Genomic DNA, 24,003 nt, shown 5'->3' on the forward strand with positions numbered 1-24,003 from the left:
CTACCATTTGAGTCTAGTCAAGTTTGATTTTTTTTTTTTTTTTTTTTTTTTTTAGCAGCATCAGAGTAAACACCTCTTTTACTGGAGATGCCTTGGGCAATACTGTAGGAAAGTTGCTGTTTCTACAAGCTATAGCAGGAACATCCAATGCTTTGAACAAATGAGGACTTTGAACTTCATGAAGATGTATTATATTAAACAAATATCAACCAGTGATAGCACCAAACTCCAGCCTGTCCTGCAGTTCAAGAATGGTGCAGGTCTTAAATATTGATACCAATTCCACAACACCTGGTTGGGAAGAAGGGGTATCTTATACCGCCAGGGTAAATAATGCTAATCTAGCAGGATGAACAGCTTCAACAGAAGAAGTGATCCTCGTAAAATATCCGTCGCTCAGATGAGAAGGTAATGCCAATTGTTCCGCTTCATGACGTCTCGCCAATTAACTTGTTGTCTTTTGATCTCCCTTCCACCCAGAGTGGCACTTGCACTCGATGGTGACTCAGATCTTTCCAGTTTTGTAATGGGGCTGGTGAGCGAGGAGTTGTGAGCATCATCTCCGGTAGCTTGCGGGTCGAGTGGATCATCAAGGAGCCGCCACAGCTCCCGGAGTAGACGGTACATTCGTCCAAAGCTGCCGAGGTCGGCATGGTCGCCTAGGGCTGCAACGCGTTGAGCAAGGACACTTCGGAACGTGCTAGAAGGTGTGGAAAAGACACCCGTCATAAGAAGTGGCCAGACCAAGGAGCGGTCAAACCCATGAGGACCAGAGGGGATAAATTGTAGTGCGTCTGTGACTGCTGCAACCAAATTTTGATTGCTCGGTTGACTGCGACCAAAACCTGGAACCAGACTGCACAGGTAAATCCGAGCTGCAATGCGGAAGATATGCGACATCGTTTTTGTCAATACCTCCGGGCGGATGGACCCCGTAGTAGAGGAAAATGGATTCTCCAAAGTCGGATCCGCAGGTTCGGTGCACTCCAACTGGAGTCCCAGAGCCGAGACATGAGTGCAAACCAACAGATCATCGACTCGACCTTCATTCTTCAAGGAGTCCAGGCAAGCGATCTCGGAGATGAGATACATGACCCTGTCATCGCAGCCCATCAATTCGCGTAGTCCAGATGATTCCCCAGACAAGTGCTTAGTATTATAGGTGTGCGCAAACTGAGGTGATTTGCCCATCATCGTTGCGCCAAGAATATCAATCCAGGATGTCAAGGTCATGTTAAACATGGACGTCGTGTGGCTATCGGTCTGACCGGGTGTTGGCAAGCCTAGCCTGTTCACCAGGTTGGCTGCTGCCTGGAAGTGGTCAAACCACGAGATATCAGGAAGATGGTCAACAGGTGGCCCAACGGAAGAATTGAAAAAGATCATCGCAAGGGTAGCATCGAGAATCTCTTGATGATTCACATCATCGTTCAGGGCTTGACACAGATGATTGATGGCTTCAAAACGGTGGCGCATGATATCGTGGTCAATTTGCTCGCTATTCAATCCCTCAGTGGTTTTTCGATGAATAGCAGCAACACTCAAACAGCACTCAAGATAGCACTTGTTTGATTCCATAGCATGAAGGATAGCCTGAGCGCGTAGATGCCCGGTTTGATGTACTTCCAGTAGAGGAAAGATTTGCCGCAAAACGTTGTGGATGAAATGGTCCAGGAGGGATCGATCGTTGTCTTCAACGAGGATATTGTTTTGCAGCCACAGATATGTCTGGTTTGTGCTGTGACCAAGAGCAGTTGTGTTCATTCCATCGGTACTTGAGGGATCGACCAAGTACTCGCTGCCTGACCACTCTTCGTCGGTAAATGCAGGCAGTGGCGTGCCGAGTTGAGGAGGCACGAACGAACTAAAGCTCGAAGTGGAGTAATCATGACGCGTAGGCACATCGTTGATGAATGTCTGCTGTTCGGTCTTCACATCAATCTGGCCAATCTGGTAGGGTGGCTCGTAAGATCCATAGAGAGTGTGACCTAGGCCCGGGGTGGGCAGATGCGAGGAAAAGAGATCATAAGGCTCATTGAACGTGGGACGACTGAAGTCAAAATATCGGGATTCAGGCGGTGGTGCGGATGTCTTAGGATTGCGATGCAATTGACCTGTGTTGGGTGGCTAGTGAGCGTAATGGCCTCAGAGCCAGAGAGGGAGGGGGAGCGAACCTGCATAATTCCCACCCCGCTCATTTTTCTTGTCCTGGATCAGTCCCTTACACTTCTCTTTTTCTCTCGCCCTGAGTTCTGGAGTTCCCCACCATTTTGGGCGGACATACACGCACTCGCCTTTGAGGCCGAGATTTACGCATGTTGCACAATGAGGGAAGCGTTCGTCGCATTTCTTTCGACGCAAGCGACAGACGAAGCAACCTAGGATAACATAAGTCAACGGCAATGCAAATAAAATAGGACTTGGAAAGATATGACATACCTTGCCGGGACCGCTTATGCATTCTGTCGCTTCCCCTCTCTCCATTAGCGGGGTGTGAAGCCTGAATAATGGGAGCCTTATGAGATGCAGCAACCGATTTGTTGACCTTCTTGCTCATTGAAGGAGAGACGGTATCCTTCTTTGAAGTTGGCATGCTGGGAGAAGATAGGGACCAAACAATCGTCCGAAGGTGATGAGAGATAATCAAGACTGGACCTAGCCACGGGCAAGAGACTGTATGTATAATTGCAAAGCTGAACCAGCAGACTTTGCGACCGAAGAAATATAGAACGAAAGGAAGATGTTAGGTATGCAACTGCCTGAGTGTGCACAGAAATTAAAGGTACCTGAGCTTGGGAACTATTGATGCTTTAAAACCTGTGGTAGCTCTGCGCCAGAATCACCGATGTTTCTATTTTGGAATATCCTGCTAGCCGTAAACCAGAAGGCTCATGCAAGATCGGGATAATAATTGGGGTAAGCACTGACAGTAAGTTTGAGACCCACCCCTGGTTCTTCCTATACTGGAAATCCCAACACGAGCCGTTGACGAATCATGTACGCAGAAAACCTGGCAAATGTCGCAACCTCTTAGCCTAGAGCTAATTTTGGATAATTAGCCTGGATTTAATTTTGGTGCTGCAGGCCGCATGGCCGCATTGGCGCCATGCACCTCGTTGTCGAGGCCTCGAGGGACTGGATGGAGAAGGACCCGTCAAAGTGGGCCCTTGTGCTGTAGGGCAGGGATACTTGCAGAAGATCCAGCAGCCCCCGCCCCTTTATTGGACCAGAGCGGTTTTCGGTTCACGGTCCGTGCCTCTAGATATCCGCCCGTGCGACATCGGTCACAGGATGCTTCCAACTTCAGGAGCAGTAGAAATTGTCAACAACATTCATTGCGACAAGCTCAGTTGGAATCTGTATCGACGCCGCATTTTTTTGTTGACCCGCTGCTGTTGTTGTAATGTGGCTTGGATGGTTCTGTTGCTTTCGAAACCAACCAAAAGATCTGCCATGCACTGGCTGACAAGGATACTAGCAGCTTGTCGGGTTGGGATCAGCATAGGCTTCTCTTAAGTTACTAAATTCAGAAATGCCGCAAATTTGACGACCTCTGCCACATCGGATGACCTAGCAAGAGGAGGCCAGTCAACTCGTAAGATCGTGCGGGGACGATCAGGCTAAAGCACGACTAGCCTGAGATTTGATGCGACGGAAGTTGTGGAGCTTGCCAAGCTTCGACGACTGATACTACCATTGGCCTAAGGATGGAAATCTGGAAATTGCCTAGGGGTCGGGGTATCCCTGAGTGGTTGCAGAACGGGAGACAGGCAGACCCGCTATGCAAAATGCAGCGGGGTTGGTGTGATGTGATGGGATGACTTTAGCGGCTTAGGATGGGGTCCCTTAATTAGCAACATTTAACCGCCAGCCTTCTATCCGATATTGTTTGCTAATTTCTACTTTGGGATACGTTCCCCCAACTTTACCATCTATTGGCTAGAGAGAGAGAACACATCCTATGACATTAGCTATTATTGTATGCTACATTTACTATTAATAAATGTTCATAATATTCTTGGCCAACTCCTAAAATAGGACAAATTATGTCAGTATCGCAAACCACTTAGCAGGATTTCACTGGGGCTCGTGAACCAAAAAAGATGAGGCAGTTGCTGCATGTCACCAGTACGACTGGTTTTTTTGCTTGCTTCCAAGCTGTGGCGCCCAGTCCTGGCTTAGTCTCTATCGCATATAACTACTGTCACTATTTCGTGCCTACACATCAGTGCGCATTAATCGTGTGGTTGGTGCTGGTGCAACCCAACTACATAATGAGCGAAGCGGGTTTGCAATAACAATATCGAAAACCTGCTTATGCACCCCTATAAATGTGACATGCTCTCATTTGTGGGACACTCAGTTCAGGCTTATCATGGCAACATAAATCGACCTATTATCACACCCGTAGGTGCAGGTCGGATCCCAGGATGCCTAACGTTGGGCTTGTGCTCCGGTATCTCGAAATTCTCCCATGCGAACAGAGGAAGGAGATACCACAGCGTATATCAAAACTCTGAGAATGCGTTATTTGGGTCGTTAAAACTCAGGCACATGCCCTTGCGGGCTCATGGCATGCTGTTCCTTGCATTGCCCAGGAACTGTGATGGTTGTTTGGGAAAAAAATATATGTATGTATATCTTTTTGCCCGCGGCTTATACTGTGAGACAGAAAATTCCATGTGGTAGACTCTCGGGGCTCCTAATCTGCTAAAACATTACCTCTCTTCAAGCAAACACTGTTCTCCGTGGGCAGATAGTATGGAGAACTATGAGAAAAAGTTGAGAGAATATCCACAAGTACCTGGTACAGTAAGCCTCTTGATTCTTGATACCAACGGTACCGTAAAAGGGAATATCTTATCTACCTGTTTTAAAGTGATAGATACAATATAGGCAGTTTTTCATTGAAGCCGCATCTGGGTCAATTAAAAGGAGGAAAGCCACGATTCTTGCCTTTGGAATCAAGTCCCAGGCTGATTGCTGGTATTGTGGAAATGGAACCAAGCCAGTTATCATAGACAAGCTCCAGCAAAGGAAAGTTACACTAGACAGCAAGCCCACTGGCTTCGGGTTGGATTACTTCAATGAAACAGGAAGCAGAATTCCAACGTTGGGAACGGACAAAAAGATATCGAGGTTACAGTAAGTCAGAAGCTTTGCATAGGTCTCTCAAATTATAATCCAACGCCGAAGACTGTCAAGTGCATATTTAATGGACTGTGCAGTCGCAAAAGTCGGTAGGTGACGAGGACAAAGTATCCTTAGCGACGCTATAATATATTGTGCTGTAAATTTGTCGGAGAGTCGGCTGCGCCCCACAGGATTCACATCACATCATTGCTTGCCGTAGACAAGGATAAGGATATTGGTCCCGTTTCTAGAGCGGAAATAACATGTCCGGTCTTCCCAAATAAAACCGAATGGCTGGAGACAGGGACAGACAGGGACAGACCCAAGGCTTTTAGTTAAGTGCTGGTGATGAAACCCAGCTCACTGGGCAGTCCAACCCCCAAAAATTGGAGAGAAGCGAGGAGCATGGCTCGAGATAGCGAACTAAATTAGGAAAATGTTTGCTGGATCATCGCAGGAATTTCGGGCGCTAATTAAGAGTTAATGTCTGGTCGTCACACTCTAGTGGGTCTCCTGGGCGCCAGCTGCAGGCTTCTTCACCCCAAAGCAGGCCAGTCACATTTGGGCTCGACCGTCGAACAAATTCCTGCAAGCGCTCACTTGAGGTCAAGTGTTTCCCTCGGACCTCCAAGAGGCCGTCGGGTGCCTCGAATATGGTGGGTATACATCCTTATTGGCTGACAGCGACGCAAGATCGCCGCCCCGTGGCCTAGTCTACTGCAGGCTGATCACTTATCGTCACATCTCGCCCAGTGCTCTTCCCGCCTCGTAGCCATTCGTGTATGTTCTCTTTTGTCCACTCTGGACATTGTGCCGCTGCGTTTCACTGCTCCTGCATGCCACGGACATTTTTGTCTAACCGAATCGTTCGGGTTGGCCAGATTCTGGCAGACACTGCCGCCGTCCCAACGCAACGTGTTTCATCTTACGCGCCGTTTTCCAGTACTAAACAAACTGTGGATACACAGTACATATACTCGCACTGCCCATAATCCCCACGCAGCAGTTCAATTTTTCCATCCTTCTTGGTGAACTAGATACTCGCTCTCGCCGAGCCCATTCATATACAACGATATCCCAATCGGACCATTTAGAATCAACGTTGATCGTCCTTGCTATTATTTACTCGTGATCGGTTTCACAGCCTGGGCTTCTGACGCAGGTCGATAATCACCCACGAAGTCCGGGGACCGAAGCACATTCCACACAATGGTAGGTCTTAACCTGGCAAGTCAAAGCGTCTTTCTAACCAGATACAGGAGTCCTTACGCCATCGACGTAAGGCAGTGCCTACCTCGATCAGTATGAAGAACCACGAGCGGTTCTACCCCGCCAGGACGATTATGCGCAGGCGCCTTTCGGATACCACCGACTTTTATGACACGGATTTTGAAACCGGCGATTCTGATGAGGAATCCTTGCAACAGAGCCTCCAATCAGTAAGAGCTCTATGAATCCCCCGAAATTTGAACAATGGTCTGACAGTTTTTCAGCTTGGCTATGATAGTCACACTACTCTTTCTACACCGGATTTGCCATCCCCAGACGAGGTTCTACGAAACAACACTAGCATCAAGTTTGAGAAGGGAACTGTTCAAGGACCTTCTGGTCCTCACCTTTTTAGAAATTCAAGGGGCTCATCAATTTATGAGCCGTCAACGGCTGAGATCGACCTCTACTTTGAGCGGTCACCACTGCAATCTGCCTTTTCTCAGTCGATCGACAGCCCAAATCCGATTCAGCGTTTTCCCTTCTCACCTCGAACCCCGAAGGCCTTGACAACGCTTCAACCCGATGTGTCACAGGTCGAAGAGGGTGAAATCCGTAATTGGAAGCCCAGCCAGGTTGCGCACTGGCTATTCATCGCTGGCTACAACGATGCTGTTATTGAAAAATTCATCATTAATGATATCTCTGGCGCTGTACTCCTTACCTTGCAAATTGACGACCTTAAGGAACTGAACATCCTTTCTTTTGGCATTCGTCATCAGCTCTTGGCTTCCATCGAGCATCTCAAGAACACCATGATGACGCAAGAAAATGCGGGATCGCAGCCTGCGCATGACTCTAGGGAAAGTTCTTCTTCTGGACAAGCGTCCCCTAATCGACGCTCTTATACGATGTCTGTGTCCCCAACGGGCGAGGTTCTAGCCCCCCGCGTCTACGGCCAAGCGGGTAATCAAATCACCCCGGCGGAGTCTGTGTCAATCGTCGGTATTGAGCAGCTTCTTCCCAGGCCTCACAATTGCTCCAAGGGCGAAGACTGCGCCAAGTACAAGCGGCGCCAGCGCCAGCTTGAAAAACTCGCTGCAGAATTCCCCGATGCAATCTTCAAAGAGGGTGCCATAATAACTGGTAGCCCTGGAAACCCCGAAACTGCACGTAACTTGTTACGTCCAAAGTCGGAAGCTGAGCCTTCAGTCGTGGCATCTTCGGACATTCTTGGCCCGGGTCAGGGACCAAGGCTCTCAGAAGCGGCCCTTCAGGAAGTGCAAAAGCTGGATCCGCAGGAAACAATCCGGAGTTTCTTGAAGAACCAGCACGTTAGCGGCTCATCAGTGCGTTCTGGCCTTCAGCTTGACACTGAAGTGCCTCCTGCCGGGCCGTTTGCGGGACTGACGCCGCCGAGTGCACAGCAAAAACATGTTGTTGCGAATCTTCGCAACCTCCCCAAGTTGACAATCCCGAGTAGCCCGGATACGGAGGACATGACAACTGCCGTCAGTACAAACCGCTCTCTCACCCCGACTAGAGCTTCTCAGCTCTATGGTTCTCCTACTGCTGTGCAGCAATATGGTCCTTTCAGTCACGCGAGGAATATTGACTACTACCGTCAAGGGACTCCCTTCTCGGAGATGGATGTCCCGGTGACAGCCATTCCGAATGGTCCTATTCCTCGCGAAATCTCTCAATCGGTACCTCCAGACATGCATTACGGGAATCTATTCAGACATCCCCAGGAACCGGTGCCACGCAGCGCCTCTGTTCGCCCTCGAGCAACCACCTCTCTCCGTCGGGTGCAAGAGGACAAGCCGTTGACGCCTATTGAAGGTCCCGCAGATTTGATTCGCAGCCCGCGCATGAACCAACATGGTAACTCTTCCAAGTCTTCTTTGAGCTCCGATCCCGATGTCACTCACAGTGGCTGGATGAAGAAGCGCAAGACGACTCGTCTCCTCCGCCACGAGTGGCAGGATGCACACTTCACTCTGCGCGGTACGAACCTGGCTATGCACAAAGATGAAATTGCTGCCCGCCGCAACTCTCGTGCGCTGGACATAATTGATGTTGACGACTACGCCGTCGCTTGCTCGTCTTTGGCGACTAGCTCCAAACTCACGGCAGCCTTCAAGCGCTCGATCCTGCGAAGTGGCAACAACCTAGCTGCCGGTCGCAGCGACGCAGCCTTTGCCTTTTCTCTTATTCCTGCTACCAAGGAGAACGAGAAAAAGGCACTGTTTGGAAATGGCAATATAAAGAACCATCACTTTGCTGTCAAGTCTCGCGAACAACGCATTGACTGGATGCGCGAGCTTATGCTTGCTAAGGCTCTCAAGAAAGGGAAAGAATCTGGTGACAATATTCTCGTCAATGGGAATGTCATCTAAACATATTCTGGACCCGATCAAGTTCCCACCAAAACTCTGTGTATACATATGAACATTTTGTTTGATCCTACCTGCCTGTTCAATCGGTCATCTTTTTTCCGTTTTTTATTGTTAAATTGGCTTTCTCTACTGTCACAACATTCTTGGATACACATTCCCTTTGTCAATGAGCGTGCACATATTTAAGACGTTGTCGCAGGACGACCAACATCACCCGATACCCAGTCTTGACTCAGAGAGTTAGTTTAGTTTAAGTATTGAGATAAATCCATAATTTTTGAACCTGCATTGAGGATATTTTAGAAAAATTTCTAAAGGATTAATTTCAAGAAGATAGAATAATGAAATCTTGCGTAGTGATCGTGTCGCTCTGCTGGAACTAACTAACCGACGAATGGGGGCAGAATAAGCGAGGAGCGGAAACGATGCAAGCGGTGAGCCAGGAGTCATGCTCCGCATCTCCGCTCAGCCCGACATCAATCACTCCTCACTCGGAGATGGGCCCCGGCAGGCACAGGAGGATGGAAGGCTGTTGAATATCATTGATTATCCGTTATAATGGTTGGAGTTCCTTATAGCAAAGGCTGTTTGCTCTGTCTCGAGCGACGCATCAGGGTCGGTTATCTCTTTCCCTCATAAACCGACACGAAGCTCACTCTGGATTAGTGTGACCAGTCTCGTCCGCAGTGTATGCAATGTCGTAGGTACGCCGTTGTATGCCCTGGATACAAGCGCCCTTGGCAATTCCAGGACGAAGGGCCCCGTCTCCAGAAGCGGTATCAAAAGCAGTCTCAAGGTGTCAGTGGTTGTGGTAAGACCAACCCCGAAGCTTTCCACAGCCATGGATCTATGCGAAAATTCATCGCTACGAAAACTTCGATCGACGAACGTGTTTATCCAGCTTTGGTTCATCGATCGTTCATCAGCCAGCAGCCAGGGATGCTTAAAGAGTTTATCTGCACTGCCTTCCCCACCATGTTCTTCCATAACGAATTCCGATTCGGAAACGGCTTTACATTTCCCGACTGGGTCGCAAAATATTTCGGCTCCAACCATTATTACGATACAACAGTCTCTTGTCTTTCAACAGAATATCTCGCCCATCTCACCAAGGACCCGGGACTCCACCAATGGGGCCGACAGAAGTATTCGCAGGCCTTGGGGGCGATCAGACATGCACTGAGCTCGGATGATACTTCGTCAGATGCCCTGCTTATTGCAGTTATTCTTCTCTCTTTCTATGAGATGAATACAAGGACTACACGAGACGCGTGGGTCTATCATTCGAGGGCGGTAAAGCAACTAATGCTGAAGCGTGGTATGGGTTTCCATTTGTTTGGAGCTGGACGCGTCTGCCACTTCGCATACAGACCATTCCTCATCGCTGCCGCGCTCTACGAAGGTGAGCCATGCTTCCTAGACGAAGATAGTTGGCAAAACTTGGCAGCCATCCTCCGAGTGGAAGACTCTCAGAAGCAGAGTGAGTGGTCGTTCTACATTGATGTCTACGAAACAATTTTCATGGAACTGGTCAAATGTCCCGGATACATCAAAGAGGCACGAGAAATCGTTTCCGTACCTTCTAGCGAGGCTACGCTTTTAGCACAGCGTATTCGTATGACCAGTGACCGACTCCGGAAGTTGAATGATGAGTTGCGATCACTGCTTGCATCCAACAACCAACGGAAAGAAGGGATTTTCGGTGTTTTTGTCGGGCCAGAGCCTAACGCTTTTCCCGAAACGAGTCCGTCACTTCTTCTCGATGCCGCTGTCAAGACTCACAGCATCCTCGAACAGCTATGCATCAGGTTAACTACACCTGCTTATGGCAGGGCAGAACCCGTAATTTCTGGTCATGGGGCGCCATCGGTCTTATCAACCTCACCAAACTCCGATACAAGTGATGGTAGAGGTCCGCTTCTTGATTTTCGTTTCATCTGTGAGCTTAGCGGGGACATGAAGAGGAATGATCCGCGCGCCTTTACCTGGCTTGACCGTGTAGCTGGATCAATGGGGCTTTTGGGAGCAGAAATTATCTATGACGATGCAGTTGAGGGAGAAAAGGCTTGTTGAGTTGTATAGTATTGACTTTTTTTCACTCAATATATCGTCCCATTATATACATATGTACTTATTGGTTCTTTTGTTTTGATGTTACAGGCAGAAGTGATCATCAATCGCATGGGTGCCAACAACCGCACCCTTGCCGCCGCAGCGTTAATGTTCGAATCTTTTTGCATTGTAAAGGCTCTCTTTGGAACTGGTTAAAGTAGATAGGTCTGGTTTCTACTGAGCTGAGCTCATCCCATCATGCGGACAACAAGATAGGCCCATCCATCCCCATAAGCGGAGCTCCTCACCACCTCCTCAATGGGCGCAGACATGGGAAGAACTGCGCCATGCAGGACCGGCTTCGCCAGAACCGGAGTTCTTCGACTTGGAAAAAGATTCGGGAGCAGCGTGTGTAAGACGGTGCCGACCGTCTGAGGTTGCATGCCTGAACTACTGCGAGAACTTATTGACTGACTGGACTGAATGCTTGAGGCAGGTATTGAAGGGGGAAGCGGAGATTGTACCACTTTCAGAGATCCAGTCTCGGCATCCGGTGGTAGCGGCAGGAAAATTCGGATTGGTACGTTGCGGAACGGCTGTGATGGTGGTGGCAGGAGGGTGTTGGAGATTCGTTGAAATGAGGAGAGATTCACTGCATTCAGCAATGTCAGGCACAGGAAGCACATGGGCCGCAACTCAATGTCTCACCTTCTTCAACAGCCTTCCACAGACCAGATGAGTCTTCCTTAGAGAGACTCATGATCCCCTTCGCCGTACCATTCCGAAGAAAGTCGGCCTCCTTGACACTGTTGATGAAGGCATCGTTCATAACCATACCATCGGCATCAAGTCGAACAAGATCGTCATCAGGCCAGTCGCTAAAATGCACTGTCAAACGCCAGGGTAGTGAAGACCCGCTTTCTGGAGAGTCTTCGTCTCTTGAGCTGGTCCTGGTGGCAGGCTCTACTCCAGCATAGAGATCAAATAAAAGACCAACGGGGTAGTGCCATTTGAGTGGCACGTCCTCGAAAGCAAACCAACCATCATGAGGCTGAGAGTGAGGTTCAATCAATGAGGAGGAGAAGAAAGCCCGGAGTTTGGGCAGTAAGGACGGTAGATAAGACACTCGAGGATAAGATATCTGGCGGGTAATTAGGGCCACTCTGCACGGAACAGTGAATGCATAAACATACGAGATACGGGTCTGTTTGGTCAAATGTGCGACTTTCTGAAGGAGCAAGAACAATCTCTAGTGGTACTCGCCCATCCCAGACGTTTTTCTGGATAGAGACCAGAGAAGCTGGGTTCTCCATTTTTGATACCAGAAGCGATCAGTGTACTGGGCTGATTCTCCTGGCCTCTAGAAAAACAGTCAGCTCCCAGTGAGAGTGACAGATTTGCGGTGCATATGAAAAAGGCAGCTTATGCCAACTTGCCTTGTGTTGGTCTCGAAGACAGCCTGCGACGTGTGTTTGTCGCCGATCGATAAAAATGCCCCGCTTCGGCCACGATCATGATCCGGGGAAATGAGTGACCAAGTAAAGAACCCAGGAGAGTGTCAAGACATTCTAAGCACCGAGAGAAATCCGTGTGTGCACCGAGACGCGGTGGTGAGCGTGTGTTGACGGAGCATGGATTGGATTGGCCGAGACTATGTAAGAGGCACGGAAAGCATCACGTGGCGGTGTTTCTGCCTGAGGCTGAAATGGTTGGACGCTCAATTGTTTTGTTTTGCTACCGACAACTTAATCCTAATATTTACGCGATGGGGTTCAACGTGGGGCCAGCAAGCAGATCTTCCAATGCACAGATATCGTTGATGTCTTCCAAGCCCAACACCAGCTTCTGGATCATGTCCCTTCTCTGATCGTCGATGACCTCCGAGGTGAACCGCCTGAATTTGTCCAAGATTTCCTCATTTGACAGACCAGGATCCACATCTCTGGGAGCACTCAAAGTTTCACTGATGGAGTCGCCATTTGCAACCGTGATGGTGACGCGTTGCTCATATCTCTCGCCCAGCTGGGGGCTATGGAAGCACTCTGTTTTATAAACTAATTCCCAGATAATGTCTCGATCCAGCAGACCGTGGTGAAATTCTTGTGGTGTGACCTGCCCATCCACAAGTTGGACAGCTGCGACGTATGGACAACTCATCTGCGCGCCAAGCGCCGTAAGAGGCCGGCGAGCCTTCCATCCTCCGTGCTTGAAAGCCGCCTCAGACATCTCGATCTCGATGCGTGTAATGTTTTTGAGGTCAGACAGTTTGTCTCCGTGCTGCTTTTGTAGCGCTTCAATTGTGTCAATGGTGCAATGCGTTCCCGCCATGGAAGCATGAGACTTGACTCGGATATATTCCGACTGCCATATTTGGCCGAGCCCCTTGGTCAATTCGTCGACCAGATATGGAGGTTCCTTGCCAGAACCCTGCCCAAATACTGCCAAGTATCCGCCATATGGCGCTTCGAACACATCCTTGATGCCTGTATACCCTCCCTCTGCCAGCAGAGCGGCAAAGAGTCCATTGCGGGCAGCAAATCCATGTTGCATGCGCTTCACGTCACTCCCGAACTGAGCTGCCATCAGGCCACAAGCTTGTGTGCAGGCGATACCGAGCGCATCCTCGATGGAATCTTGTTCAAGCTCGAGTAATTTACTGACTGCGCCCGCGGAAGCAGCGTGTCCGAATGTGGTGCCCGAGTGCCAGCCTCTTGTGAGCATGTGGCTTCCATACAGGCACAGACCGACGCGAGGCCCTATCTCATAACCGGTGATGGTCGCAAGTAAGAAAGATTTACCGTTGAATGTGGCCGAGCCATTGGCTTTTTTCTGTCTCGCAGCTGCGAATATTGCAGGTAGCAGAATGGAATTGGAATGGAGGGGCGCGAGTGCATGCCAGTCGTCCAGCTCAAAGGATTGAATTTCGGCACTGTTTAGAAGAGCTGCTGGCAAAGCTCCCACTTTCTGTGAACGATGTTAACTAGGTTCATTTGAGCCGAACCATTTTCTCGCTGGGCTACCTTGTCATGCCCCCACACAAGACAATCACCAGCTGGCTCTATTGCGAATACAGCTTTTGTGGCTTTCTCGACCCACGGAAGGTGAGCACCGACGAGCGCGCAGCAGAGCCCATCTAATATCAAGTATTTGGCCCGCGTTTTCACTTGCTCGGGGATATCATCGAGTGATAGACGACTGATCCAGGAACATAGTTGCTTTGTCGCACCTTCGCCATTTGAAGATTGATTTAATGGAGAGGCCATTATGTTATACGGTTTAGCAAGAATGATTGTCGAGCTTATTAAAGTCGGCCGTCTTAAATGCACAGTGCGAGCGAGGCCGGCAACGGGCCGGCAGGCGGCGGGGATGAGAGTCACTCGCCGCACACGGCCCGAGAATATTACCCAACTACTTTCTCCACATGTGACTTGCCTATAGCTACTTGGTTCCAGCAGTACTATTGATATAGCGATTTATGCTGGTCACCCGTCTTTTTGTCAGGAGTTTTGTGTGGTAAAGTACTTCGCCTGTCGATTGCTGGAGAACGTCAGAGGCTACTACCCTTGAGATCCTGCTTGACCGATTTCCACGACCCAATGGCCGCTTAAACCTGTTGGATTCATTTTGCAGGACGGTATTGTTCTTAAATATAGATAGTAGGAAAGAAAAAAAAAAGGAAATTGTAATGGTATGTGATGGTGCTATGTAGAACTATCTACCACTTACTGTGTATATATTTTGAGACAGGCCTTGAGGCTTTTTGTGGATAAGTTCAACGAACACAAAAAGACGAGCTCATTGGAATCATTTGGGTTTTATATATCTCGAGTTTGTTTTTGGATTAAGTTCCTGTGAATCTGAAGGCGTGGTCGACAGCACTCGCCAGCCTGTCAGCGCCGGGAAGCAGGCCCGAAGACAACGCTAGCCAATTATCCGGTTTACATTCAACCGGATTACCCGTGAATAGCTGCTGACTGCCTATAAATCAATCGTTGGCAAGCCTCAAATTGAGAATAAACCACTCCAAAAATTACAATTCACAAAAATGGATCAATTTCCGCACTGGGTCCATACATGGACCGCAATGCCCATGCGTGCCGAGCCAGACAACCTCCCCCCAAAAGCATTCGTAAGTGTTTTGGAGTTATTTACGAGCTGGTTGACTCACTATTCTAAACCACCAAGATTCAAGATGGAATAATTTTTCCCAATACAACACTTCGTCAAACCCTCAAGATCACACTTGGCACAGAAAGATACCTACGTCTGCGTTTCTCCAACGCGTTCGGCACAAATGATCTAACAATCACCCAAACGGCCATCGCTCTGGCAAGCAACAATTCTTCAGGAACTAGTGACATCGACTCCGATACATTGCAGAAAGTCACTTTCGATGGTGGTCTGGAAAAAACAACGATTCCGGTCAGCGCGCAAGCAGTTTCCGATCCGATCGATTTTGGGGTTCCGCTGCCGGCCCATACTGTTCTCAGCGTCAGTTTGTTTCTAGAGGGTGGTCATGATGGTGAAGACGGAATTACTCTACACCCGGGCAGTCGGACGACTTCTTTTTGTGCGTTCGGGAATCAGGTGCCTGAGAGAACGCTGACGGATCCTTCTGTTGAGGAAGTTGAGCATTGGTAGGTTCCATTGTTCTTCATGTCTATGCGAGCTACTGCTTACTGAGTGGGTTAGGTATTATATCAGTGGAGTGGAAGTCCTGGCTGATCGCGAATCGTGTGCATTAGCCATAATAGGAGACAGTATAACGGATGGTATGCACAGTACGACTAATGGCAACAACCGGTAAGTCTTTGTCCTACAAACATACGATTCCCGGGTAATAAATACCAGAACTCATTAAATACATCTTTAGTTGGCCTGACCTACTTTTTCCACGCCTCCAGTCAAATCCAATCACTAGCTCAATCTCCATTCTGAACCAAGCAGCCGGTGGAAACCGAATCCTAGCAGATGGGCTCGGCCCCAATGTTCTCAGCCGTCTCGACCGTGATATTATCTCGCACTCAGGTGTACAGTACGTTCTCATTTTCGAGGGGGTGAATGATATTGGCGTCGCCGAAGCCAATGAGGAAAGCCAAAGGATCATTGGGGACAGATTGATTGCCGCGTATACACAAATTGCGACGAGAGTACATGCACGTGGAATTCCAATCTTTGCTGCGACTATTACACCCTTCGGGCGGAGAAAGGGTGAGATCGTGATTGATGCAGATGCGGAGGGGTTTTCACCATATTCGCATCCGCTTCGGGAGGTGACGAGACAGAGGATTAATGAGTGGATACGCAGGACTGAAGTGTTTGATGCGATAGTTGATTTTGACAAAATTTTGAGAGACAAGGATGACACTTCTGTGTTGGCAAAGGAGTTTGATTCGGGGGATCGTTTGCATCCAAATGCCAAGGCCTTCAAGGCGTTGGCCGATGCGTTTCCCTTGCATATTTTCGGAAGTTTCAATTTCGCTAAATTCAATTAACGACACAGAATGTACTGCTTTCCACCATAATGGTCACAATATATACAGATTGAGCTGTTAGAGCTAAAACTTTACCGGTAGAAGGTAAGACATAGTATATACACTATCTCGTAGACAAGACACCAACATTGAACGCCTATTAATCACACAGCCACAAAGCTAACCATCGACCAAGCGGGAATCTGAGCATTGAAGGAGCCATCTCTTGCTAATCTGATAGGGGCCAAATGCTCCAAGTCATACTCGTTGTTGGTAATGAAAGGCTGCACAGGCACGCCCGAATTCAGGCCATCAATCCGTACGTTGACCTTAACATCCGCGTCGCCCTGGTTCAGCAGCTGGGTTGCAATGGCCCCATTGCGATTCTTGAACGAGCTGACAGTCACATTGGCATTTGAGCTAGAAGCATCAATCCGACGAGCGCCCGGGCGCACAAACTTGCTGAACTGCGCGAAAGCCCAGAACCGCTTTGAGGGTTGAACCTCATTGTTGATGAGATTGATTAGAGCACTGTTCGAGGTCGAGTTTTCGGCACCAATCCAATACAGGAATGCACTGGTTCCAGCATCTCTCATGGACACTTGAATGTGATTAGCCCAGGTCATGCCCTCCCCGGGGCCACCATTCTCGTAGAAAGTGAAGGGCGTGTAGCCGCCGCTCAGATCCGCCCACTCGGTCAACCAGGTTTTCTTGTTGGTGCTGAGGGGATAGGTAGGAGCAGAATTATATCCATGTCCAGTCACCGCGTCGATGTAGTTAATAGCTGGGTCCGGACCAGCCTGAAGACCGGACAGCATAGCTTCTTGGTCGTCCCAGCCGATGCCGTCACAGCAATTGATTTTGAGGTCGAGACCAGACTTCTTTATAGTCTTCGCTAACACGCGGATAAAATCCGCGGCCTGGGTGCCATTGGAAAGCATGCCCGCGTAGGTCGCCACAAACTGGGGCTCGTTCAAAAATCCAAGATGAGTGACGCGGACACCAGACTCCTGGTAGAAGCGTGCATACTGAACGAGATAATCGGCATACGCCTGCATCCAGTTGCCACTAGCACAATGTTCATTGGCCACGCCGCAGAGATAACCGCCATTGTTCTCGTCATCGTTGGTTTTCATGTAACCCGGGGCAGACCAAGCATCGGCGTAGAGGGTCTGGAGACCACGTTTGTAGGCTTGCTGGGCAAGCGGGAATTGACCACTGTTGTAGTGATCCCAGGTATAATGAGGCTTTGCATTGGGACCACCGGGATTGGTAGGCTCAATGGAGTTCATGAAGTTGCTCTCAGAACTGTTGCTAGAGCCGATACCGTTGCGCAAGATGGTGAAGCCCGCACCGACATCTTCGTCGTAGAGAAGGTTGAGAACGAGGGTCTGGTTAACGGTGGGCAGGCCATACTTGCCAAAAATATCTTCAGCACGCTGAAAGGCCTGAGAGGCACCAAATCCGTCGACCTCTTGGAATTGGATGCGTGGATTGACGGAGACAGACACAGGAGACGATGGTGCGGAAGCTGCTGTAGCTCGAGCAACCAGCGCATTGAGGAGAAAAAGTTTGTCAATGATAGAGAGCATCATTGTGGCCGATTTTTAGGAACGGAATTTTAGGTCAGGGGATTTTCATGCAATTTCTTCAATGATAAGTCGGTGGAAGTGGATTCCATATAAGTCTTTACAACTCTTCGGAATTTCTCGAAAATGCGTTTTCTTCATTACGGACAATAAAACGACAGCGAAAATCATTTAGCATAAGATAGCATAACATCCTTTAATTTATCCCCGGGTAAAGGAAGAACCACTTGCCTTAGCTTGGGAGAAAGAGCGGATCCTTGGTGCATTGACCACCGAGTTGGGCGCGGACTGGGCGGACTCTCGTACGGAGTTTAGTGGTGGAAAATCTCCAAGCTAAAACTAGCTTTCGGTTAAATGCCGACAGAACGTATTCTGCAGCCAGACTCGCTTGGAAGCGTCGGCGCATGCGGGGAATGAATTATTTGGCGGGGGAAAGCTGGGGAAAGTTTTGGGCAGAGTGGATGTTCGCCTCACTGGCCCAGCCCCCCACGACCCCCACGCCTAGCTCGGACCCGATATTTTGTAGCCGGCACTCTTTCATACTACCTGTACAGGGTCATACAGGCAAAAGGAATCGCTGGCCATGCGTTATTTCTTCCGCATTCCGCAAAAGGTCCAAACATTTCTCACGGATCATACGCATGTTGTCGCTTATCTTGGAGAATTCCCATTTGTGGATTTATTCTGGGTAATGCGAGAGGTAGGGCTACTGATCATTGTGATTGGCCAACATAATATTGGTTTAACGTACTGAAGCTTGTGCCGCAGATCAAATAATAATTAGCTGGGAATGTATTCAGCAGCTCGAAACATTTGACGGCTTGTTGAAGATAGTCATGATTCTATAAGCAACAAACCAAGATTGTAGAACCCCAACCGTAGCAAGGTATGGTAGTTATCGGGTAGGTAAAATATACCTATCTCTGCCATAGAACATTTTGTAGATTCTTAGAGGAAACACACCCCGGCCGTTTCCATAGGCTAAAACCTCAGTGGCGCGTACCACTCACGCATTCCAATTCCAATCCTACCAATAACCACTCTCCATTCCCCAAGGAGGTTAATGCTGATGCGGTTTCCCAGGCTCAAGCTTCCCCCAGTTGATCACATGGCTTTCCTCGAGAGTCAATTTATGCTGTCCGGCAAAAGTGAGTGTCAGTCTAATCAGCCCATTCGAGAGCAACGCAGTCGTCTTTATTGTACCTCTTGTATGCGCGGGGCAGGCCAATAAGTACCGGCCCATGCGCCTTGGTTTCTTCGTCACTGGCCATCTTCTCCTCCTGTCCCATCTTGTCCGCAAATCCTTGTCCAGCATATCCAAGATGTCCACCGTCCCCCAAACCAAGGAGGCGGAAGCTCACCATGTTGAACAGGGCCAAATTCCCGGGCAGGACCGCGAACTTGAAGGCTGGGTTGGCCTGGCCCAAGATGCTCGTGATGCGACCGTCCAAGAACACAGACTGGGTTTTGTCGAGGCTGTTAAACTCTACCCAAAGGCGTGTTTGTGGACGATGGTTGTGTCCCTGGTGGTCATCCTGGACGGATACGATACCGCCCTGATCGGTGCTCTTTTCGGTTTCCCTGCTTTCCAGCTACAGTTCGGCCATGAGACCAGCACCCCCGGCTCCTATCAACTTGATCCCAGTTGGCAAACGGCACTGGGTCTCGCCAGCCCATTGGGTAACATCGTCGGTATTTATATCAACGCCTTCTTGACTGAAAAATGGGGCCACAAAAAGACTTGCCTCGGTACTTTGGCCTTTCTCACTGCAGTTCTCTTTATTCCCTTTTTCTCGAAGAGTATTCAGGTTCTCTTCGTTGGTGAACTTTTATGTGGATTGGCATGGGGCGTGTTCACTACCTTGGCTCCTGCATACGCCTCTGAAGTGACTCCTGTTGTGCTTAGATCTTATCTCGAGACATATGTCGTGCTCTGCTGGGGTATTGGACAGTTTGTCGCTACTGGGATCTTGGACAGTCTCGATCATCGCACCGACGAATGGGCCTGGCGCATCCCCCTGGCCGTGCAATGGGTGTGGCCGGTTATCATTACGCCTGTGCTCATCTTTGCTCCCGAATCGCCGTGGTGGTTGGTCCGCAAGGGTCGTGTTCAGGAGGCCGAAAAATCCATCAAGCGACTCTCCTCCTCCCAAGACCCTGACCACGCTAAGAAATCCGTTGCCCTGATGGTAGAAACTACCAACCTAGAGAAGGCTATGACTGAAGGCACCTCTTTTATTGATTGTTTCCGTGGCTCCAACGCGTGGCGTACGGAGATCGGATGCATTGTCTGGACGTCCCAAGTTCTTTCTGGTTTTGCCATCACCTCATACGCCACTTACTTCTACGAACAGGCTGGTTTGCCTACCGCCAGCGCCTACAAGATGAGCGTTGGGCAAAGTGGTCTCCACTTCCTTTGTACATTGTTGTCTGTGTTTATCACCGGTAACTTTGGTCGACGGCCCGTCCTCTTCGGGGGATATGTTGGAATGGCCATGTCCATGTTAATTTTGGGCATCATGTCATGCGTTCACCAAACATCTGGTCTGGGTTACGGAGAGTCCGCAATGTACCTTCTGTGGTATGTTTTCTATGAGCTGACTCTGGGACCGCTGGCATTCATCGTTGTTGGTGAAATTTCGTCCACTCGTCTGCGCTCGAAAAGTATCTCGCTCGCGCGGAACGCCTACAATGTCGCCAATGTTTTCAGCTCCACTGTTGCCCCTTATACGCTCAACCCCACCGCAGCCAACTGGAAGGGCAAAACAGCGTTTCTTGCTTCTGGATTCACCCTGTTAGTTATTGTTTGGGCTTATTTCCGTCTTCCCGAGTCGCGTGGACGTACCTATGAGGAGTTAGATATTCTGTTTGCGAGAGACTTGAAGGCTTGGGAATTCAAGGATGCCGAGATTGATGAGGATACTGCAGAGAACATTACCAAACAGGGCTGAGCTGGGATGAATTTTATATAGTGTCCGCAATTTGAGGCCAAATCTATTCCCTGCTGCTTTGACACATTCCATGCGAAGAACTACTACTATACCATAGAGAGTAAATACGTAAACATTCCAAGTAAGTCGCAAGTTGGCAGTATCCACAAAGCAAAAATAACGACAAGATTGATCTTATTTCCAGAATCCAACATTTTGCGTACCTGTGGCTGAAATGTGACTAGATTAATGTTAGCCGACGACAACACTGGTCGACTAGTTGTCCAATGGGGATAAACAAAGGCAGCTGGGCTTTTAGCCTGGTGGCGGGTAAATTGGGCGTCGACCTGGGTCTGATAAAAGCTGGCGTCGTACCTTGAGGGGTAGAAGAACAAGAACTTTTGTTTACTGATGGACTATTGTTATTTCAACAGTTCTCAATATGACTATCGAAAGTGGCCTTGACGGTTGGCTGCGGTATGCCCCGCTCCCCGCCAAAATCAGCAGCCGCTACCGCAGTTTCTCAAACATTATTGTCTTGAACAAGTCCCACACCAGTCCTGTTTATACGGCAGGAAAGGAAGTTCAAGACGGTTTACGACGCATCCTTGGTCAGAAAATCGAACTCAGTAGCGAATTGAGCGGCACGACATCATCCTCCGTTATCATCGGTACCGTTGAGGCATTCTCCTCGACATGTGGCAAGATTCCAGAAATTCCGGATCTCAAGGAGGATGGATTCTGGCTCAATACCCATGCCGAAAATGAATGTGTTCACATCCTTGGCGAAAACGAGCGCGGTGCTATCTACGGTGCTTTCGAATATCTCATGCGGCTAGCACAGGGAAATCTCGACCCTGTTAAGACCGCAAACAATCCCAGCGCTCCCATCCGATGGGTGAATCAATGGGACAATTTGGATGGAAGCATAGAGCGAGGCTATGCCGGCCCATCTATCTTCTTCCGGAATGGAAAGGTGGTTACGGATATGTCTCGTGTTTCTCAGTTCGCTCGGCTCCTCTCCTCTATTCGCCTGAATGCCGTCGTCGTCAACAATGTTAACGCCAACCCGAAGCTTTTCAGTGAGACAAACCTCAACGGTCTCCGTCGGATTGCGGATACTATGCGCCCCTGGGGTGTACGGATTGGGATATCGCTTTACTTTGACTCCCCCAAGAAATTTGGTGGTCTGCCTACCTCTGATCCATTGGACCCTGCTGTGAACGACTGGTGGAAGGAAATCACAGCAAAAGTGTACGAAAAGGTTCCCGACTTGGTCGGATACACCATTAAGGCCAACTCGGAGGGTCAGCCAGGACCCTTGTCATACAATCGCACTCTGGCTGATGGCGCCAACATGTTTGCTCGTGCATTGAAGCCGTATGGGGATGGAGTTGTCATGTATCGCGCTTTTGTGTACAATCACCACCTGGATGAATCAGTGTGGACCAATGACAGAGCAAACGCTGCGGTGGATTATTTCAAGGAGCTTGACGACCAATTTGAAGACAATGTCATCGTACAAATCAAATGGGGCCCCATTGATTTCCAGGTCCGCGAACCCCCGTCTCCGCTGTTGGCAAATTTGCGTAAAACCAAAGGCGCCATCGAGTTCCAAGTCGCCCAGGAGTATCTCGGCCAGCAGTCACATTACGTCTACATGGCCCCTCTCTGGAGAGAAATTCTCGACTACGATATGCGCATCGACGGCAAGCCCTCTCTCATCCGGGACATTGTGTCTGGTGAACGTCTGAATTGGAGCCGCAGCGGCTACACTGCCGTCCTCAACATTGGCAGTGATAACACTTGGATTGGGCATCACCTGTCCATGTCTAACCTCTACGCTTACGGCCGCCTTGCTTGGAACCCACTCGCCAGCTCAGTGTCTATCATTCAAGACTGGACACGTCTCACATTTGGCCTAAACGAGACCATCATTGATACCATCACTAAGATCTCCATGGAGTCTTGGCCCACATACGAGAAGTACAGCGGGAATCTGGGAATCCAGACCCTTTGTGACATTATATACACTCACTATGGTCCTAGCCCAGGCTCACAAGACGGGAATGGGTGGGGTCAATGGACTCGTGCGAACGCTCATTCCATAGGTATGGACCGTACTGTGGCCACCGGCTCTGGAAATGCGGGCCAATACCCGCCTGAGATTGCTGCCATCTACGAGAATATCGAAACGACCCCTGACGACCTGCTGCTCTGGTTCCACCATGTCCCTTACACGCACCGTCTCAAATCCGGAAAAACAGTCATTCAACATATCTATGATGAGCACTACGAAGGTGCGGCACATGCACAGACCTTTCCAGTTGAATGGGCCAAATTGGAAGGACTTATAGACGACGACCGCTTCAAGCAGACCGCGTTCAAATTGCAGTACCAAGCTGGCCATGCTCTTGTTTGGAGAGACTCTGTTAACAACTTCTATTTTGCAAAATCGAAGATCCCCGACGAGAAGAATCGTGTTGGAAATCACATTTGGCGTATTGAAGCCGAGGACATGCACCTGACAGGTTACAAAACCGTCTCTGTCACCCCTACAGAAGCAGCCTCCTGTGGAAAAGCCATTGTTACCGAGTCAAATACCGAGCCTGGTACCGCACAAAAGGAGCTCAGCTTTCCCACTGGCATCTATGATATTGCAGTCAACTATTACGATCACCTAGGTGGCAGATCTAAGTATGAGATTTTTCTCAACGAGCGATCAATTGGGATCTGGACTGGCGATTTGCAGGACAAGCTAGGGCATGATTTTTCAGAGTACTTGGATGGTCATTCCGCGACAAGGATCACATTCCGTGCAATTAAGGTGCAAAAGGGGGATATACTCAAAATTGTTGGTCAGCCCGATGGCACTGAACATGCTCCGGTGGATTATGTTTCCGTTCTGCCTGAGGGTACGATTGATTAGATTTGATGTGGTGTGGTGCGCTTAGTGTCTTCTTATATACATATATGTGTGGATTTGATTCTGCGCGCCAAAATCGCCTCATTGTGACTCACATGCTTGTATATAATTGGTCTGCTGTGGGAGTAGGAGAATTAGAAAATTTGCAAGACACCAAAGCATTAGGCGAGTTTCTCACAAGTGCTTTCATTGATTGCTACGTTTATATTCGCTTTCTTCCACCTATATTCTTTAGCCGTTTCAGTTCCCAGTCACTTGGACCCTTAGATCAGGGTCCGTATCTTCAATTTC

General features: G+C 49.1%; 9 protein-coding genes across 9 annotated transcripts; 5 read left to right on the top strand and 4 right to left on the bottom strand.

Moving 5' to 3' along the window:
• Nucleotides 1-396: 396 nt before the first annotated feature.
• N7474_008233 (Zn(II)2Cys6 transcription factor) lies at nt 397-2,593 on the bottom strand (the record flags this gene model as incomplete). Its single annotated transcript, XM_057199643.1, has 3 exons — nt 397-2,114; nt 2,175-2,378; nt 2,440-2,593. The coding sequence occupies 3 exons, from the start codon at nt 2,591-2,593 to the stop codon at nt 397-399; spliced, it is 2,076 nt and encodes a 691-aa protein (XP_057050344.1).
• A 3,749-nt stretch (nt 2,594-6,342) lies between these two features.
• On the top strand, nt 6,343-8,741 carry N7474_008234 (SAM and PH domain-containing protein; the record flags this gene model as incomplete). Its single annotated transcript, XM_057199644.1, has 3 exons — nt 6,343-6,345; nt 6,393-6,572; nt 6,627-8,741. 3 exons carry the CDS (start codon nt 6,343-6,345, stop codon nt 8,739-8,741), a joined length of 2,298 nt encoding a protein of 765 aa, XP_057050345.1.
• Nucleotides 8,742-9,431: 690 nt separating this feature from the next.
• On the top strand, nt 9,432-10,814 carry N7474_008235 (uncharacterized protein; the record flags this gene model as incomplete). The annotated part of the gene is made up of 1 exon (XM_057199645.1): nt 9,432-10,814. The coding sequence occupies one exon, from the start codon at nt 9,432-9,434 to the stop codon at nt 10,812-10,814; it is 1,383 nt and encodes a 460-aa protein (XP_057050346.1).
• A 227-nt stretch (nt 10,815-11,041) lies between these two features.
• Nucleotides 11,042-12,106, bottom strand: N7474_008236 (autophagy protein 5; the record flags this gene model as incomplete). The annotated part of the gene is made up of 3 exons (XM_057199646.1): nt 11,042-11,445; nt 11,502-11,934; nt 11,987-12,106. The coding sequence occupies 3 exons, from the start codon at nt 12,104-12,106 to the stop codon at nt 11,042-11,044; spliced, it is 957 nt and encodes a 318-aa protein (XP_057050347.1).
• A 445-nt stretch (nt 12,107-12,551) lies between these two features.
• Nucleotides 12,552-14,056, bottom strand: N7474_008237 (MmgE/PrpD family protein; the record flags this gene model as incomplete). Its single annotated transcript, XM_057199647.1, has 2 exons — nt 12,552-13,757; nt 13,814-14,056. The coding sequence occupies 2 exons, from the start codon at nt 14,054-14,056 to the stop codon at nt 12,552-12,554; spliced, it is 1,449 nt and encodes a 482-aa protein (XP_057050348.1).
• Nucleotides 14,057-14,838: 782 nt separating this feature from the next.
• On the top strand, nt 14,839-16,288 carry N7474_008238 (SGNH/GDSL hydrolase family protein; the record flags this gene model as incomplete). The annotated part of the gene is made up of 4 exons (XM_057199648.1): nt 14,839-14,922; nt 14,979-15,430; nt 15,486-15,596; nt 15,667-16,288. The coding sequence occupies 4 exons, from the start codon at nt 14,839-14,841 to the stop codon at nt 16,286-16,288; spliced, it is 1,269 nt and encodes a 422-aa protein (XP_057050349.1).
• Nucleotides 16,289-16,431: 143 nt separating this feature from the next.
• N7474_008239 (glycoside hydrolase family 30 protein) lies at nt 16,432-17,862 on the bottom strand (the record flags this gene model as incomplete). Its single annotated transcript, XM_057199649.1, has 1 exon — nt 16,432-17,862. The coding sequence occupies one exon, from the start codon at nt 17,860-17,862 to the stop codon at nt 16,432-16,434; it is 1,431 nt and encodes a 476-aa protein (XP_057050350.1).
• Nucleotides 17,863-19,178: 1,316 nt separating this feature from the next.
• On the top strand, nt 19,179-20,807 carry N7474_008240 (uncharacterized protein; the record flags this gene model as incomplete). Its single annotated transcript, XM_057199650.1, has 1 exon — nt 19,179-20,807. One exon carries the CDS (start codon nt 19,179-19,181, stop codon nt 20,805-20,807), a length of 1,629 nt encoding a protein of 542 aa, XP_057050351.1.
• Nucleotides 20,808-21,228: 421 nt separating this feature from the next.
• On the top strand, nt 21,229-23,715 carry N7474_008241 (uncharacterized protein; the record flags this gene model as incomplete). The annotated part of the gene is made up of 1 exon (XM_057199651.1): nt 21,229-23,715. One exon carries the CDS (start codon nt 21,229-21,231, stop codon nt 23,713-23,715), a length of 2,487 nt encoding a protein of 828 aa, XP_057050352.1.
• Between the last annotated feature and the right edge of the window lie 288 nt (nt 23,716-24,003).

This window comes from Penicillium riverlandense, assembly GCF_028828495.1.
Source record: "Penicillium riverlandense strain IBT 135883 chromosome Unknown utg000007l_segment0_segment0, whole genome shotgun sequence".
NCBI lineage: Eukaryota > Fungi > Ascomycota > Eurotiomycetes > Eurotiales > Aspergillaceae > Penicillium > Penicillium riverlandense.